We start from the raw sequence: 19,186 nt of genomic DNA, 5'->3' as shown, positions 1-19,186 counted from the left end.
ATGGTCCCACATTCCCAGGTGTCTCTTTGATACCTTCAACTCTCTTCTTCAACCTGCTGTGACTAGCTCCCAACTAATCTTACAGCTGATAGCTTTGCACGCTGCTTTACTGACAAGATTAAACCCCTACACTCTTCTCTCTCTCATGTCGCACTTCGAATGTGCCTTTCCTATGCTTCAGGCCTTTTCGCCAACTACTGAACAAAAGATGACTGTGCTTCTTCTTTCCATACACCCCACCACTTCCCCACTTGATCCTGTCTTATCTCACCTTATCAGATCTCTCTCCCTTTGTCTTCTGTCATTGTCCCTGCTCCCCTTAATGTGTATATTCATATGCTCTCTTTTTTTCTGGCATTGTTACTGCTCCCCTTAAACATGCTACTGTCAAAACCATCCTAAAAAAAGTAATCTATTGAGCTTTCTTCCCCTTTCAACTATTGTCCCATACCCCTCCCTTTTTCCTCAAAGCTTCTAGAAAGACGTGCCTTTACTTTGGCTTGCTTCCTCAATTCTAACTCTCTTCTCAACCCTCTTCAATCTGGCTTCCGCCCCCTCCACTCTACTTAGACTGCTCTTCTTAAAGTTACAAATGATCTAATCACAGCTAAATCCACTACTCTAAACTAATACTTCTTGGCCTCTCTGCTGCTTTTGACACTGTCGATTATGTCCTCCTTCTTCAAACTCTTTGAACACTGCTCTCTGTGACACGGTCATGGTTCTCCTCCTATCACTCACAATGTTCATTCGGTGTCTCTTTTTTTAATAATACCTCCTCGAGTCCCCCAATGCTCTGTTCTTGATCCCCTTCTGTTTTCGCTTTATACTGCCTCTCTTGGCAAAAGTATTAATTCATTTGGATTTTGCTACCAGCTGTACACAGTGGCGGATCCAGAGCCTGACCTCGGGAGGGGCACTTGCAGATTATTTAAAGAAATAATCCAGACACAATACCCACTACAGCTCAGTGTAGTGGTTATGGTGCCAGTAGTGCCGGGACCCCCTCCCAGAGTAAGTAGTCAAACCGTTTAACAACAGTTTGACAACTTACCTGAGGTCTGCTTGGAAATGGGGCTGTAGTAGGGCATAGGAGCAGGGTAGCAGTGTGTGTGTGTTTGTGTAAGAAGGACTGTGTGAGCAGTGTGTGTGTGAAAGTTGCAGTGTGTACATGAGGACGGCAGTGTGTGTTAGGGGGCAGTGTGTGTGTGTATGTGCATTGCAGTGTGAGTGGAGGGCAATGTGTTTATGGGAGGAAGTTTGTGTGTGGAGGCCAATGTGTGTGTAGGGTGTGTGTATTGGGGGCAGTGTATGTGGGCAATGTGTGTGTATGGGGGAAGTGTATGTGTGTGTATGGGGGCAGTGCATGTGTGTGGGAGCAGTAGTGTATGTGTATGGTGGGCAATGTGTGTATGGGGGCAGTGTATGTATGTGAGGCAATTATGTATGTGGGGGCAGTGTATGTATGTGGGGGCAGTGTATGTATGTGGGGGCAGTGCATGTGTAGGGTGTGTGTGTGTGTATTGGGGGCAGTGCATGTGTATGGTGTGTGTGTGTGTATTGGGGGCAGTGTATGTGGGCAATGTGTGTGTATGGGGGAAGTGTATGTGTGTGTATGGGGGCAGTGTATGTGTGTGGGAGCAGTAGTGTATGAGTATGGTGGGCAATGTGTGTATGGGGTCAGTGTATGTATGTGGGGCAATGTATGTGTGTGGGGGCAGTGTATGTATGTGGGGGCAGTGTGTGTGTATGGGGGCAGTGTATGTATGTGGGGACAATGTATGTGGGGGCAATGTGTGTGTATGGGACAATGTGTGTGTATGGGGCAGTGTATGTATGTGGGGGCAATGTGTGTGTATGGGGGCAATGTGTGTGTATGGGGGAAGTGTATGTGTGTGTATGGGGGCAGTGTATGTGTGTGGGAGCAGTAGTGTATGTGTATGGTGGGCAATGTGTGTATGGGGGCAGTGTATGTATGTGGGGCAATGTGTGTGTATGGGGGCAGTGTATGTATGTGGGGCAGATCTCTGATCTCCCCTCCGGTCCATGAAGGCACATTGCAGGGCTAGCGCTTAGACAGCGCCAGCCCTGCATTAGCCGGCAGGGGAGAGGGAGAACCTCGGATTCTCGGGGGGGGGGGGGGGGGCAATTGCCCCGTTGCCCCCCCCCCCTGGATCCGCCAGTGGCTGTACACTGATGACACCCAGATATATCTCTCCTCCTCTGATCTCTCCCCCACTGTCCTACAACGGTGGCCTTTCTTCCATCTCTAATCAAATGTCCTCCGGGCTTTTTTGAAATTCAATTTCTCTAAAACTGAGCTTCTTGTTTTACCGCCCTTATAATACTAATCCTCCTCTTTCACTCTCCCTGCAACTTGATGGTACCCATATTAGCTCATCCTTGCTAGTTAGCTGTCTTGGTGTTAACACATTTGCGTCTCATGTCCAGTCTGTTGCCAAAACCTGTCACCTCCACCTTGAAAAAATATTCCCGCGCACACCCCTTAGTTGCACAAGATGTAATGTCTCACATAATGTCTCACGCTGATTATTGTAATTATCTCTTAATTGGTCTCTCCAGCAGCCATACTGCCTCGCTACAATCTGCAATGAATGAATGCCGCCGCCAGGCTGATCATTCTCTCCTGTCGCTCCACTCACACCTCACCCCTCTGTCTATCATTACACTGACTTTCTGTATATAGGAGTCAATTCAAAATACTAACCCTTACCTATAAAGCTCTAAACAAACTCTGGCCCCTGTTATATTTCTTCACTAATTCGTAGGTATGAATCCTTCTCGGTCTCTCTGACCTGCCGATGACCTTCTCCTGTCCGCTGCTTGCACCCTTAATGTTAATTCTCACTTGCAGAATTTCTTGCCGTCAGCCTTTCTTTTGGAATATCCTGCCTACCCCCATCAGACTCTGCCCTAGTCTTCAATAAATTAAGAGACTGCCAAAACCCACCGTGATGCCCATCCTGTCATGTTTTTGTACCCTACCTCCTCTAGACTGTAAGCTTGTTTGGCTAAGGTCCTCATCGTATTGTTCATGTAACATTTTGTAATTGTCTAATTTTTTGCTAATTTTCCCCCTTTATAATATTGTCATGCGCTGCGGAATAAATGGACGCTATATAAATGACAATAATAATAATAATAGTACTGACATGCAAATTGTTATGCATTTATTAACAAGAGGAGCTCGGCATTGCAGAAACCGATTTTAAAGGGCAGGTTGGGTTTTCCAATGTTCCCAAACTGGCCAAAGGTCCAAATGACAGTATAGTTCACTGGATTGACGCTGAATAGAGTGTAAAGTGTCAAGTTAAATCAGCAGTTACCTGAAGATCTGTCCCCACAGATGGCACAGATGTGTTTGCTCAAAGCTGAAGGACTGTTGCAGGAATAACTATTAACACAAGGACTCGCCAACCCACTCAAACCGGGTGGAGGTTTTATGTCTTCTGAGCAGTTGACGTTATTCATAAGACCGAGCTTCAACAAAAACAAAAACATTAGCTACATTATTATAAGAACATTTAATTGCCAAAAGATGACAAGAACTGTAAATGTTTATTACAGGATGGCTTTATGGTGGGCGTTGCATGGCTTTATTAAACTTGAAGGACTCTAAAGCCAAGGAAGAATGAACTCATATGTGTAGACAATAAAACTTTAAAGCAACATTTCCAACTGTATCTAGATCCTCTGTCAAAACAGCGTGAAATAGACGTTTACATGGTTTAGGATAGAAGAAATGTATGTAAACTTGTGTGATGAGCTTCACAAAATTCTATTAAAGCTCAATCAGTAGGAGTCCAGAAGGACTTCACTTTTTGGATAATGATACAAATCAGAATATTAACAGGGTTATTGAATAGACTGTGTGAAAATGACTGAATTTGGACTGCATCGGCAATTCACAGATTTACTTAAGCTAACTGATTTCAGGATTCAGTCAGTCCAACCAATTCTGTAAAATTAGTTTAAAAGCATTCAGAAAAATGCCAATATCCAAATATGACCCAATTTAAAGCATCAAAGATTTATCAACAACCGCGTGGCAGTCGAAGATAAACCGAACGCAAACAGCAAGATGAACGTTCGCAAATTATCATTCATATATTTTGCAAGCGAATAATACGTTAAATAACTATTTTCCAACTAGCAGTGCTAGCAATTAGCAGTGTGAGGGTTAATCATGCGGTGGCTGACCAGCGCTTGCTAGCCATCAGCCACATTAAAAAGTAAAAACAAATAAAAATAAATAAACATTTTGTGGGCTCAATAGACCCCTATATCACTTTCTACAGGTTGGTCCCCTTCTCCACAGCACTCTGGTATGGCATATCTGGAGGCTGAGGTGGACTGTTTATTGTGCGCATGTTTGTAAGTGTGTGTGTGTGTGTGTGTAAATAATGTGTGACTTTATGTAAAGTGGTGTGCTTTTGTGTTTTAGTGACACTGTGTGTGTTAGTGAGTGTGTAAGTGACACAGAGTGTGAACGTCAGTAAGAGTGTGTCTACTAGTGTGTGAGACCATGTAAAGAGATCCTTATATATTAAATTATATTTATAATATATTAATATAATTTTATATTAAACAAAAAAAAGTTTTACTTAACGAGACACTATAGTCACCAGAACAATTACAGCTTATTGGGTGAGTAGAATCATTCCCTTCAGGCCTTTTGCAGATAACACTGTTTGTGTATTTAAACTAGGAGGGAAGGGGGTGGCAAAAGGGTGATAAAACATCAATCCAATTGTCCCCCCAAACAAGGACAGAAGGTGCCTGTAGCAAGTGTGTTAAAAAATGATAAGCTTAGAGTCATGTCTACAAATGCTCGCAGTTTAGGGAATAAGATCCATGAACTTGTGGCAATAATGGCAACTGATAGTGTAGATTTAGTCGCTGTAACTGAGACATGGTATAATGAGAAAAATGACTGGGACATAGCAATACCAGGGTACTCTTTATATAGAAAAGACAGGGAAGGCAGGAAAGGGGGAGGGGTGGCCCTGTATGTGAAGGATAGCATAAAATCTAGTCTAATAAAGGTTAGTGAGACGAACCTAGAGTCCGTTTGGGTTACGTTAGAATTTGGTAATCACACAGTAACTCGTGTAGGTGTGATTTATAGGCCCCCAGGACAAATTGAAGAGTTAGATAATCTACTAGTTGAGGAAATAGCTAAAATGACAATAAAGGGGGAAGTTATCATCATGGGTGACTTTAATCTTCCTGATGTGAATTGGAAAACAAAAATAGCTACTTGTGCCAGGAGCACACATATTCTAAACTCCCTACTGGGATTGTCTCTAAAACAAGTCGTTGAGGAGCCAACTCGTAAAGAGGCCATACTAGATTTAGTGTTAACAAATGGAGATTTGGTATCAGATATTACTGTAGGTGAAAGTTTAGGATCCAGTGATCATCAGTCAGTGTGGTTTAATATAAGAACAGTGACTGAGTCACACCACACAAAAACAAAAGTTTTAGACTTTAGAAAAACAGACTTTTCTAAAATTAGAATATGTGTAAAGGAGTCATTATCAGACTGGAGCAATTTAAATGGAGTCCAAAAGAAATGGGATTATTTCAAAGTTGCACTGCTGAAGGCAACAGAAAATTGCATTAGGCTTGTCAGTAAAAGCAAAAAAATCAAGAAACCACTGTGGTACTCCGCAGATGTGGCCAAAATAGTAAAAAAACTAAAAGTTAGCATTTGGTAATAGTGATGTCCCGAACTGTTAGCTGGCGAATAGTTCCCGGCGAACATCGCTTGTTCGCGTTTGCCACGGATGGCGAACACATGCGCTGTTTGGTCCGTCCCCTATTCATCATCATTGAGTAAACTTTGACCCTGCCTGTACCTCACAGTCAGCAGACACATTCCAGCCAATCAGCAGCAGACCTCCCTACCAGACCCTCCCACCTCCTGGACAGCATCCATTTTACATTCATTGTGAAGCTGCATTCTTAGTGAGAGTATGGACAGTGTAGCTGCTGCTGATTTGGTAGGGGAACTGATACATAGGCTAGTATATTCAGTGTCCACTACAGTCCTGAAGGACTCATCTGATCTCTGCTGTAAGGACATCACCCCAAAAAGCCCTTTTTAGGGCTAGAACATCAGTCTGCTTTTTTTTTTCCTGTGTAATCTAATTGCAGTTGCCTTCCTGCCAGCGTGTGTGTCAGGCTCACAGCGTATACTGTGCCCACTTGCCCAGTGGCACCACTCACTCACTGGTGTCCCAATAGCTTGCATTTAAAAAAAACTAAACTTTTTTGACTGTAATGTACGTTAGACCAATCTTCCTTCTCTTGTGACACTAAATGCAGAACAAGTTAAAATACCTCTTCCTGATCTGTATTAATACTCAGGACCAGCAGGGCCGGCGCTACCATAAGGCGGCCCAGGCGGCCGCCTTAGGGCGCACCGGCCCTGGGGGCGCAAAATCAGGCTGTCCGGAAGGAGGGAAGCGCACTGCGCTCCCCTCCAACCGACGACCTATTGTAGCGTGGCCGAGCGCCCGGTTCTGCGGGCGCGCGAGGGAGCACTCTCCCATGTGTGCTTCCTCTTCAGCTCCCTTGCGCGCCGCATTCTGATACCGGAGCCGAAAGATGACGTCATCTTCCGGCGCCGGCATCCCTACTCGGTGCGCGAGGGAGCTGAAGAGGAAGCACACATGGGAGAGTGCTCCCTCGCGCGCGCGTGCCCGCCCGCCAGCCAGCCTGCCTACCCGCCCGCCCAGGAGCCCAGGAGCCCAGGAGCCCAGCAGCACCACTGGACCCCAGGGAATCCCTTCAGCACTCCAAAAGGTAAGGAGGCTGGGGGATTAAATAAAAAAAAAAAACATGTGTTAGTGTGTGTGTGTCTGCTAGTGAGTGTCAGTGAGTGTGTCTGCTAGTGAGTGTCAGTGTGTGTGTCTGCTAGTGAGTGTCAGTGAGTGTCAATGAGTGTCTGCTAGTGAGTGTCAGTGTGTGTGTCTGCTAGTGAGTGTCAGTGTGTGTGTCTGCTAGTGAGTGTCAATGAGTGTGTCTGCTAGTGTCAGTGAGTGTGTCTGCTAGTGAGTGTCAGTGTGTGTGTCTGCTAGTGAGTGTCAGTGAGTGTGTCAGTGAGTGTCTGCTAGTGAGTGTCAGTGAGTGTGTCTGCTAGTGAGTGTCAGTGTGTGTGTCTGCTAGTGAGTGTCAGTGAGTGTGTCTGCTAGTGAGTGTCAGTGTGTGTGTCTTGCTAGTGAGTGTCAGTGAGTGTGTCTGCTAGTGAGTGTCAGTGTGTGTGTCTGCTAGTGAGTGTCAGTGAGTGTCAATGAGTGTCTGCTAGTGAGTGTCAGTGTGTGTGTCTGCTAGTGAGTGCCAGTGTGTGTGTCTGCTAGTGAGTGTCAGTGAGTGTGTCTGCTAATGAGTGTCAGTGAGTGTGTCTGCTAGTGTCAGTGAGTGTGTCTGCTAGTGAGTGTCAGTGTGTGTGTCTGCTAGTGAGTGTCAGTGAGTGTGTCTGCTAGTGAGTGTCAGTGAGTGTGTCTGCTAGTGAGTGTCAGTGAGTGTGTCTGCTAGTTAGTGTCAGTGTGTGTGTCTGCTAGTGAGTGTCAGTGAGTGTGTCTGCTAGTGAGTGTCAGTGAGTGTGTCTGCTAGTGAGTGTCAGTGTGTGTGTCTGCTAGTGAGTGTCAGTGTGTGTGTCTGCTAGTGAGTGTCAGTGAGTGTGTCTGCTAGTGAGTGTCAGTGTGTGTGTCTGCTAGTGAGTGTCAGTGAGTGTCAATGAGTGTCTGCTAGTGAGTGTCAGTGAGTGTCAATGAGTGTCTGCTAGTGAGTGTCAGTGTGTGTGTCTGCTAGTGAGTGTCAGTGAGTGTCAATGAGTGTCTGCTAGTGAGTGTCAGTGTGTGTGTCTGCTAGTGAGTGTCAGTGAGTGTGTCTGCTAGTGAGTGTCAGTGAGTGTGTCTGCTAGTGAGTGTCAGTGTGTGTGTCTGCTAGTGAGTGTCAGTGAGTGTGTCTGCTAGTGAGTGTCAGTGAGTGTGTCTGCTAGTGAGTGTCAGTGAGTGTCTGCTAGTGTCAGTGAGTGTGTCTGCTAGTGAGTGTCAGTGAGTGTGTCTGCTAGTGAGTGTCAGTGAGTGTCAATGAGTGTCTGCTAGTGAGTGTCAGTGAGTGTCAATGAGTGTCTGCTAGTGAGTGTCAGTGTGTGTGTCTGCTAGTGAGTGTCAGTGAGTGTCAATGAGTGTCTGCTAGTGAGTGTCAGTGTGTGTGTCTGCTAGTGAGTGTCAGTGAGTGTGTCTGCTAGTGAGTGTCAGTGAGTGTGTCTGCTAGTGAGTGTCAGTGTGTGTGTCTGCTAGTCAGTGTCAGTGTGTCTGCTAGTGAGTGTCAGTGAGTGTGTCTGCTAGTGAGTGTCAGTGAGTGTCTGCTAGTGTCAGTGAGTGTGTCTGCTAGTGAGTGTCAGTGAGTGTGTCTGCTAGTGAGTGTCAGTGTGTGTCTGCTAGTGAGTGTCAGTGAGTGTGTCTGCTAGTGAGTGTCAGTGAGTGTCAATGAGTGTCTGCTAGTGAGTGTCAGTGTGTGTGTCTGCTAGTGAGTGCGAGTGAGTGTGTCTGCTAGTGAGTGTCAGTGAGTGTGTCTGCTATTGAGTGTCAGTGAGTGTCTGCTAGTGTCAGTGAGTGTGTCTGCTAGTGAGTGTCAGTGAGTGTGTCTGCTAGTGAGTGTCAGTGTGTGTCTGCTAGTGAGTGTCAGTGAGTGTCAATGAGTGTCTGCTAGTGATTGTCAGTGTGTGTGTCTGCTAGTGAGTGTCAGTGACTGTGTCTACTAGGGTCAGTGTGTGTGTCTGCTAGTGAGTGTCAGTGTGTGTGTCTGCTAGTGTGTCAGTGAGTGTGTCTGCTAGTGAGTGTCAGTGAGTGTGTTACTGTGTGTCTCTTACTGAGTGTGTTTGTGTGTGTATTAGTGAGTCTGTTTGATGTCTGTTAGTGAGTGTGTGTTTGTCAGTGAGAGTGTATGTTTTGTAAGTGAGTGTGTGTGTATGTCTGTCGCTGAGTGTGTCTGTCAGTAAATGTGTGTGTCTGTTAGCTGGTGTGTATGCATCTGTTCGTGAGAGCGTGTGTGTGTCTTCAGCACTTACCTTTCTCTAGCGTTGGACTCCCTTGGCGCTGGGTATCCCTCCGCCTCTCAGCTCTGAATGCTCTTCCGCGCACGCATTCAAACCGCCCATAGGAAAGCATTACTCAATGCTTTCCTATGGACGTTCAGTGTTTTAGAATAGCGGAAGCTCCTCTAGCGGCTGTCAATGAGACAGCCACTAGAGGCTGGATTAACCCTCTGTGAAACATAGCAGTTTCTCTTAGGGATTGAAGGTGAGAGAAAGCACCTCCCACCTCGGAGATGCATTACCAGCTGTGTGCTCCCTGCAGAGTCTTTCATTCTGTTAGAACCTGAGACAGAGAGTGCACAGGGAGATTTCTGGCTGCACACTCCCCTGCAGGAGTTCCTGAGTCAAGGGAGGGGATGGAGAGACAACAAGGGTTAGAAATTGGGGAGAGACAGATGGTAATTGAAAGTGAGAGATGGGTGGATAAGAGACAGCTGGGCTAGAAGTAGGGGAGACGGTTTGGACAGTGTTGAAATAAGGACCATCTTAACAGCATTAAAAGCCCCCGGGCAAAGCAGCTCACTGGGGTCCTACCTACACAACCACTAACAGGATAAAATGAAGCTTATTGGTAACTCCAGCAAAATTAGCAGAGATTAACCCACACAAACCTTTAGTAGGTAGCAGGGGGAGGCAACTGACTGGACTGTTAAAAAAAATATTGGAAGAATTATATTATAGCTTAATGGCTTCAGAAAATACTGTCTTGCTTATGTACATTTCGTACGTGTACATTGTTTTCATCAAGGGCAAGATATGTATTTGCAAGAGCAAGATTGCATGTACCGATAACAGCTGATACTCAGGTGATTAGTCCACCTAAACGTTTTAATAAAGAGGTTTGAACGTTCTGAATAAATAAAGAATAAAATACAGAAAGGCTAGCTAGCCTATGGGGCACCTATGCCTGTGGCCAGTAAGACAGCCCTGGGAGAGACCAGTGGGATTCAGGATACGCTAGAAATGGGTGTGGGTAGAGACCGGTGGGGCGGGAATGGGGGGATGAGAGACAGACATACGTATGGAGATGTATGTGACAGTTATAGCAGAAGACACCAGTGAGGGAAGGATGGTTAATAGACTAGCAGGAGAGAGATGCATTAAAATAGACACGTGGGAATATGAATAGAATGATAAACATAGGAAATAGATGGGAAGAACCACATTGGGGAGTAATGGAGGAGAAATAAAGGACAAAGACATGTCAGAATACGGGAAAACAGCAAACTAGTTATAAAAATAAAATGTGTGCACATTTCCACGCACAGGACACCCACACAAGTTACAAACATACACAATTTCATGCATGTATTTACACACAAAAACTGACATTCCACCTACATTTAAACATGCACACAAGGATTACTCACACACACTGGCACGAGACTTAGCAGGGAGCAGGGAGTGGCCAGAGAGGGATGTGGCCAGGGGGCGCTGAGAATTTTGTTTTGCACATGGCATCTGAAGGTCTAAGGCAAGTCCTGTTAATACTGACCAGGCCACTAACCTTTTCCACTTATTGGCAACCCCGGGTATAAACATATCCTTTGATGAGGAGAGTACATTTGATTGTGTAGATTGGTTAAACATACTATATATTGGGCTGATGTGTACTGTGGTCGTTGCTGCCATCCAGGAGTGATGGGAGTTAGTGCAGGACTTGTCTTTTTTTGTATTTGTATTGAGTTTTTGTATCACACAGCCTGGTTACAATGCTGCCGCCCATCGCATGTGTTCCCTAGTAAGGGTTAATAAATATATAGGGGTGTATATAAAAAATACCCCTTTCTGTCTCGTTAGAGATATCTTTGCCAGAACCTCAAGGAAGCAAGGTAAAGGGTCAGAGTGGGACCCGTCTAGGGGGGCCTGCCTTGACGTTGCCGTGCGGGCATTCCCTCCAGTGGCCATTGGAGTAACTAAATGACCTCCATTTGTCTAAATGTACATGGAGATTAAGGAGAGAGCGCAGGTATTTTTTTTTCTTTGGTTTTTAATGTAAATAAATAAAATTTAAAGACTTTTTAGGAATACCATGCAACACTAATGCATTAAGGTTCCAGCTACACACTTACCTGTGGTCTTTCATGTCCAGAGAAGTCTAGGATGGACTGAGAAGATAGAGAATGAGGTCCCACTGTTGATGTGATCACTCGGTAAGGAGCACCAATATTAATCGCAGGAGAACATTCAGAGTTTATATTTGTTGCAGTGGGCCTTGGGGAGGTGTGAGAACTCCCCATATAAGCTGTGAGACCATCTAAAGAGTTCATGGTGGAAACACAGGATGAAGAGCTGACCGATGTAGAATGTATACAAGGTGATGGATCTGTGGAGAAAGGAAAATAATTATATTAAAACAACCCAGTCTGGTACTTGTTTTATTGAGTCAGGAACTGCTACACGGTTTTAAACACAAAATAACATTGGCCTAGATCCCAAGAGCACCACAAAGAGGGACGTGTTTTTACATACTGGGAATGTGAATTGTAGCACAGAACCTGATAAATCTTCATGTATGTACGTAGTGGACATTGGATGAGATATCCCCTTCAACCAATCATTACTTCCCCAAATAATGACAGACACAAAACTTGGATATAACAGGCCACAGCATTTATTATCACATCCAAATAGTGTATAACTCCTTCAACATATAAAACTGTACATAATAAAATATCTACATTAACATAAATAACTTGCATAATGTCATACAGTAATGTAACCGAATCGTCCTTGCCAATCTAAATCCCTCTTCCCAAAGGCTCTCACCCCCCCCCCCCCCCCCCCTCGGCATAATAAAAACTCCTCTTCTCTTTTGGGCTCCCCACCAGGCGGTTTTTAGCTTGGTGGGGCCTGACCATAATGCTCCCCACCAGCCGGCTTTTAGCTCGGTGGGGACTCATCCAACCTGGTACCCCTTAAGGTTCACCATAAGAGACAGGGGAGAATGAGACCTGGCCATTATCCCCCTTATTCATCTAACCTGCAAACCATCTCTCACCTTATTTGGCAAAGACATGCCCCCGCCACAAACCCTGCTGTTTAAAGCCTAAAATCAGTGGTGGGACCCACCCAAGGCCTGTTCCACCGCCTCCTGGATCGCCAGATTAAAGAGGTCAAGCCCGCCTAGGTCAGATGCACCCCATCCCATCAAAACAAATTTGCCGCCTCCTTCTCAAAGACCTGATGACGAATGGATATACCCCTAACCCCCACAACAAACTTCGAAACCCTCCTATTAAACTTGTTGCGGCAGCGCTCCAGCGCACTCTTGCTGTTGGACTGCCATTAATATTTCCTAGCCACTTCCTCATTTTGATCAAATTTTGCAGAAATCAGGGAACAGGGTCAATATATGGGACAAGTCCCTTTTGACCATGTCCACCAAGCCCCCGACCAGCACGGTCCCCAGGTCGTTGCCCCACAAATGGATGACCAACACAGATGGCGTTCCTAGCAGGCGAGAGAGCCTGACCAATTCAGGGAGGAGTCGGACCCACCTCATGCCTCTGGCGCCAAACCACTGTACCACAGCAGTCAAAGGTGTGAAACTGAGAAGCTCCCCCTCGGCCGAAGTGCTGCTCACTACTGTACCCAGTGTACGTAGGAGTGCCTGATCAACCAGACCATGGGGGGGACTGAACCTGAGGAGGAAAAACAAAAAACACTAGCTCACTAGACCGGCAGGACGCACATAAGAAACAAACCTCCTGGATTCCCACCTCCCTATCCTCTGCACCTGTTGATCTGGCATACCCAGCCGAGAAGTCTCCATTGCAGCGCCAATTCAGATAGAGCACCCTCCAAGTCCAACGCAGCCAACCCTAAACGAAAAACCCTGACAAATTGAAAATGGGAGAGGAAGCTCCCATCCTCATGCAGCGGGCCAGACAGTGCAGGGCGAACCCCGCAAAAACACTGAAAAGGCAGGACTGGGCAGGTGGTTAACCCAGGGACTGCCGCCAGCTGAACCCAGTTACCCTTCCCAAACACATCAGTCTTGGAGCGGTGAATCTTAAAGGAAACTCCCCCTCCTCAACATCAGTGAAAAAGATTCCACCAACGTTCGACTTGCTCAGACACACTAACTTCCCAATCCTCATGGCAGCAAAGAATGCGAACGAAAAGGCGAGGCTAAACAGTTGCACCTTAAAGTCCGAGAAACACACCTGTGGGAGCACTTGGCATAATTGCGCCAGGAGTGCACCCGACACTGGCCTCCTTGAATCCACAGCAACACGACCCCCGGAACAGCCCCTTAACTGCCTGCCGCACCAGAAACTCCTTGGTCACTGTAGCGGAGGCCTGATATTCCACAGGTTAACTCCACTATAGATCCCAGTGAAGCTCAGGAACAAGTAGTAAAAACACCATGAAGCAGTAATTCAAGCAAATAAAGTAATCCACAAATATCCCCATACAGATCCCAATGACTGGACGACACACAGCATCAGGAGCAGAACTAACTTTTAATCCACACAGTCTCCTTATAAAGCATTTTTCCATGCAAGGGAGAGATTCCCATTAATTAGGACAGTATCCAATAGTGTAACCGTTACCTCCCACACATCTCCTCACCTCAGTATGACACTTAATCCCATTATACATACTGTAGTTTTCCCCCAGCTCTGAATGTACCCCAAAACAAGCAGTTAAAATAATCCTGGGGGTACCCCCTGGTAGCCCTGAACCGGGTGACTAACATATCCAAAAATCACCCAGATCGGACCAGGGGTTCGGGATTTAGGTGGAGGGTGTAATTTGACCGACCGCACACGAGGTGGTATCCGAAAAGAGTTCCATAGGTTTTGGCCCTGCGGTCGGTCTTCGTTCAGGAGGTAAAATACACATCAAATACTCCGTATGAATCCCCTTGTTCGGTACTTTGAAACTACTGAACGGGAGACTGATTAGCCTTCCCGTTCGGGAGTTACGGAGCCATGGAGGTCTCAGTGATGTTCGGGTAATCGAGTGTCCGATTTGAGTTCCAGACACTCGACGACCAAACACCGCTGGGATTTCCGTGCATAAGATGGCCGTCGCCACGTGTTCGTATACCGAACGGCGGCCACCCAGATACAGCACTAAAGTACAGATTAACCTGCAGTTAGAGAAGTGTGAACGATTAATAAGGTACACACTTCTCTCTGGAGTGGTCTATTGGTTCGGTAGTTTACATTCGTATGGAGTACGGATGGAAACTACCGAACAATCATGCGAATCCCACATACATTTTAACCATAGAAACAGAAATAACACACAAATTGCAATAATATTACAGTCTTTTAGGACAGCCCTGGTACCATCTGCTACAGTCACATCCCCCAAGACTTGCAATTTAAACAGAAACCTCAGCTCAGACAAGCGCAAGGACACCGCCGAAGGCAACATGCCTGTACAAACCCACGTCTCCAAAAGTCGCAACAGACCCTGCAATCGAGCGGATGTAGTTTGAAAGACCCCTACCTTTGACTCCAGCTTGTGCCATTCCACCCATACCTTCGAGTATCTGGTCCAAGTGGAACTAGACACCGACCCGCGAACCAGATCCATCAGCCTGCCGAATCCAGGGACCACAGCTCCACCAGACACGGGCAACTGCCTTCATCCGCGTGAGGTGCAGCCGCTCGGAACTCTGCCCACTGTGAACGAGAGCAAGCATCCACAATCACATTATAAATCCCCAGAACATGCAGCACCCTACACAACACATTAAGGCACAGGCACTGTAGCACTAAGAGCTGGAGCAAACGTACCATGGGTGGAGAAGAGACAGAGAGCTGGTTAATTTCTTGCATGACCCCCAGGTTATCACAATGAAAAACGACCCGCCGGTCCCACAAGTCCAAACCGCATAACTCCAATGCTACCACTATGGAGAAAAGCTCAAGGAAGGCAAGATTCCTAGCCAGGCCAGAGGCGCACCATGCCTCCAGCCAAGTGCCAGCGCACCAGTGCGACCCTAAGATTGCCCCAAAACCGATTGAACCCACAGCGTCCTTATAGAGGTGAAGATCCGAACCAGACACCTCTGGCGCCTGCAAATATGATCTCCCATTATACTCAGCCAGGAAAGAATCCTAGACGTCCAGGTCGTCTCGCAACTGCCACGTGAGCTAAATAAAATGCAGAGGCCTCGCCACCCCAGCGGTCACGGCCGCCAGGCGCCTGTTGAAAACCTGCCCCATGGGCATGATACAAAATGCAAAGTTCAACTTCCCTAACAGAGATTGCAGCTGGCACAACTGCAAGCCCCGGGCCACGACACATCCCGGCGCAGCTCTTCCACTTTATCCTGAGGCAATGGGTACTCCATGGCCACCGAATCTATTTCAATGCCCAAAAAGCTAAGGCATGTCACTGGCCTCACCGTCTTATCATGCGCTAGGGGAACCCTGATGTGCCCAAACACCCTTTCCACCGTGTTGAGCAAGATCCGACAAGCCTGGGAATTCGCCAGGCCCACACACAGAAAGTCGTCAAGATAGTGTAGCAGCTAGTCGATCCCTGACTTCTGCCACACCATCCACTCCAGGAAAGTGCTGAAGCATTCGAAGTAAAAACAAGATATGGAACAACCCATTGTAAGGCACATATCCACGTAATACCGACCATCAAAAACACAACCGAGGAGGTTATGGCAATCCGAGTGCACAGGAAATAAGTGAAACAACATTTTAACGTCCACCTTTACCAGCAATTCCCCAGGACCCGCTGCCTTAACTATGCGAACTGCAGCATCGAATGAAGCATAAGACACCCAACACAGCTTTGCAGAGATATCATCATTCACCGAACCCCCGTGAGGGTATGACAAATTATGAATTAGGAGAATTTTCCCTGCCTCCTTCTTGGGCACCATGCCTTAGAGGGGCACACGCAAATTGGGCAGCGGAGTGACATCAAATGGCCCCGCCACCCACCCCGGCGATACCTCCTTCTGGAGCTTGTCCAGGACCACTTGAGGAAAATCCAGAACCGATTTCAAGTTCTGAGAAGGGAATCCAGAACCCATCTATGAACCACTCCAGAAGCAATCCCACAGCCCGACAGTTCTTAGAACGGGTGAGCCAGGGGCGCATCTTGTTTACGACATCAGGTCCCCTTTGTCCCCTGACTTACCACGCTTAAAAGAGCGTGAGGCCGAGTGGGCACCACCGCAATAGGGCCATTCATACTTAAAACGGCACGACGCACCCCACTTGCATTGACTGTCATTGAACCTTTGAGTCATTGAGGCTGATAGGATGGAGTTTAGAAGACTATAACCAACACTAGTCATCTAAACTATCTCTTTCCTGTGGCCGCTCACCCAGTAATAGATGATATAGATCCAAAGTGATCTTTGGTATATTCATGGAAACCCAAGTTATTATTTCAAGTGCACTTGGAATTCAGACACCAGACACCTGTTGGTATTCAAAATAAGCCTCTGACCTTTATTTTGTCAGTTGTGTTTTTATACATTAAAACTTAAGTGCTTACGTGCAAATACTACTAGGACAGTAGTAGGAAGGGAGTGAAAGGGTGAAAGGAGTACAGATAAGACATAGGGATGAATGTCATGTACATATAACAGATAAATTCAGAGGAAGAGAAAGAACAGACTGATTTAGGAGAAACAGCTCAGGTGGGTTGCTATCTGCTCCCGGAACTAGACATATATGGTCTTAAGTGTCGTTTTAAGCATCAAGCATTTCCTGAGTCCAAGTTAGCCAATTTTAATATAGGATATCTAATATGACACCTATAAGCTTGAACCTTGGAATCAAAGTACATTTTTCCACATAGACTAAGACAAAATGCCCAAGCCTTGGTTCTATGCCCAGTTTGTACTTCTTGTTCCTTCATTCATCGGTCTGTCTACCCATCCATCCTTTCCTCCCTCTCTCCATTGGTTGTCTATCTATCAATCAATCGGTCAGCCTGTCTGTCTGTGAAATATCTCCGAATTGTGCATACCTAATTATGGAAAATAATATTTATTATTATTATTATTATTATTATTATTATTATTAACAGTTATTATAGGAATTATGATCTGAATATGTGAATTTCTAAGATAAACAGTCTAATGTAATAACAGCAGTAATTATGTAAATGCTCCCACCAGCTAACTGGAGATTGTAACCGATGGACTTCATTGCATCATCTGAAAAGATAATAATTAACAAGTAGACAATCTGGTTATAAAGTGATAAGAACATATTTTATATATTTGGAAAAATCTTCTTGAAATGACATTGTCATCAAAAAATTTCCCAAAGACCCTTTCAGGGGTCGAAACATTGTGGTGTCTCACTTGTCCTAACAAATACAATTGAAGATACTTGGAGTGCCTGGATCCTCTTTATACTACTGATATCAGAAATTTTCTAAACATTGTCACATTGCATACTCCCAAATGTCTTTAATTCAGCAGGGTGGTCCTGATTTGAGTCCTTACCTTGCTGTCCAAGATTGGTTGCCTGGTGTCTGCTTCTGGAGCCACTTCTACATGGGGGCCTCTAGCACTAAGCATTTGTATAACCGTTAAGTAAATGCAGATTCCAAGGTAGTGTCCTCTCTTTTAGTATTGATTAGACATGTGCAATTAATTTCATTCCGAATGTACAGTCGTACGAATTTCATGCCATTCGAACATTTGGATTTTTACGAATGTCTGAAGTGCCGAAGTGACGAAGTTCCGAAGCGATTCAGATTTAAAGTGGCAAAACAAGAGAGGAGGGGGGGAAATTACATGAATGATGACAGGAATCTTGACCAATAAGTTAATTCCTTTTGTGTATGTAATGTAATGCTTGGTTGTCCAATCCGGTTTCACTATTCCCAGTCCAATGAAATGAGCACATTTTGGTGATTGATGTTAGAGGACAGACAATTAATCTTGATTTTGTTACTGACACTTCGCCAATGAAGGCACACAGAGTCATTGAGGTGGGATAGTACATAAATCGGGCTGTCAGGATGTTGGCTTGCATTCATGTGACCAGACTAGCTGTGATAGCACAAGAGACTGAGAGATATAAATTACATTACATTTATTGTACTTGTTGCAAACTTGGGGAGCCACATTGCTTTTTCCAGGGAGAGTGAGAGAGATAAAAAGTTTTGCCTTTTTTTCTGCATTTTGTTTCTTTTTTTGAAGGGGGAGGGGAGGGGGGTGAGAGAGTGTGTGGCTGTGTAAGCCAGGTAGTCTGATTGCCAGGGTGTCTCTGTGCTGCACTGTGACTTTGCTACAGTGATTATTTTTTTATAGTTTTCTGTGATTTGATTTAAATTAAAATGTAAAAAACAAAAGAAACCATAATGGAGCGTCCACGTCCTCCTAACATTCTCCCCTCTCTCACTCGCTTGTTCACACAAATTGCTTTCTCTCTGCTCTCACACTCTGCTCCTAAACTCTCCACAATGTTGGTGTCACAGGGGTGGGATTATATAGGGTTCAGAAGAGTTGCATGCTGGTAGTGCTCCCTGATTGGCTGCGCTATCTGTGCAATGAAAAAATCATTTTGTAACTTGTATATATACACTAAACTAACACTACTAATTATTAACTAAACCCAGACCACTTCTTTAGGTTGGGCCTGGGTACTGCTGTGGTCCACTGTGCAATGTAAAACATTGCTCTTTAAGAAAAAAAACACACAAATGTTTATTTTTCAAAACGAACGACATTCCGAACTGCTGAATGCCTGAAACGAATGACATGCAGAACTGCTGAATACCTAAATGCTGCGTGCCCGAATGAACAGAATGCCATTGGTCTCAATTGGCTAAGCATACAATTTTTTTTACTTACCCGAATTTCCAAACTGAACTTTTTACCCATGCACATTCCTAGTATCGATATGTGTACAGTGAAAAAATGTCACTTTACAAACATGAACACTCACTTCCTGAATCAAGAATTAAAGAACTGTAATGGCTTCTACTAATGTACCCACTACAAAATTTAAAACTGCCATTGTAGAATAATAAAAAAAAAACAGAACCATTTAAAAAAGTCACAGAATGCCCGCAATAAACAATATTACCCATATCACGTTGGCATGT

The 19,186-nt window shown here is 45.4% G+C and overlaps 1 protein-coding gene across 1 annotated transcript in view; it reads right to left on the bottom strand.

Moving 5' to 3' along the window:
- Positions 1–19,186, bottom strand: part of LOC134568909 (retinoic acid receptor RXR-gamma-like) — a 56,454-nt gene that overhangs the window by 18,966 nt on the left and 18,302 nt on the right. Inside the window, exons 2-3 of the mRNA XM_063427610.1 lie at positions 11,203–11,456; positions 3,354–3,501 (exon numbers count right to left, since the gene is read on the bottom strand). Coding sequence (XP_063283680.1) covers positions 3,354–3,501; positions 11,203–11,456 — 402 coding nt within the window. The remainder of the gene's footprint in view (positions 1–3,353; positions 3,502–11,202; positions 11,457–19,186) is intronic.

The sequence above is a fragment of the Pelobates fuscus genome, chromosome 7 (assembly GCF_036172605.1).
Source record: "Pelobates fuscus isolate aPelFus1 chromosome 7, aPelFus1.pri, whole genome shotgun sequence".
NCBI lineage: Eukaryota > Metazoa > Chordata > Amphibia > Anura > Pelobatidae > Pelobates > Pelobates fuscus.
Note: the sequence above shows the minus strand (reverse complement) of the source record. Positions and strands in the feature narration are given on the sequence as shown.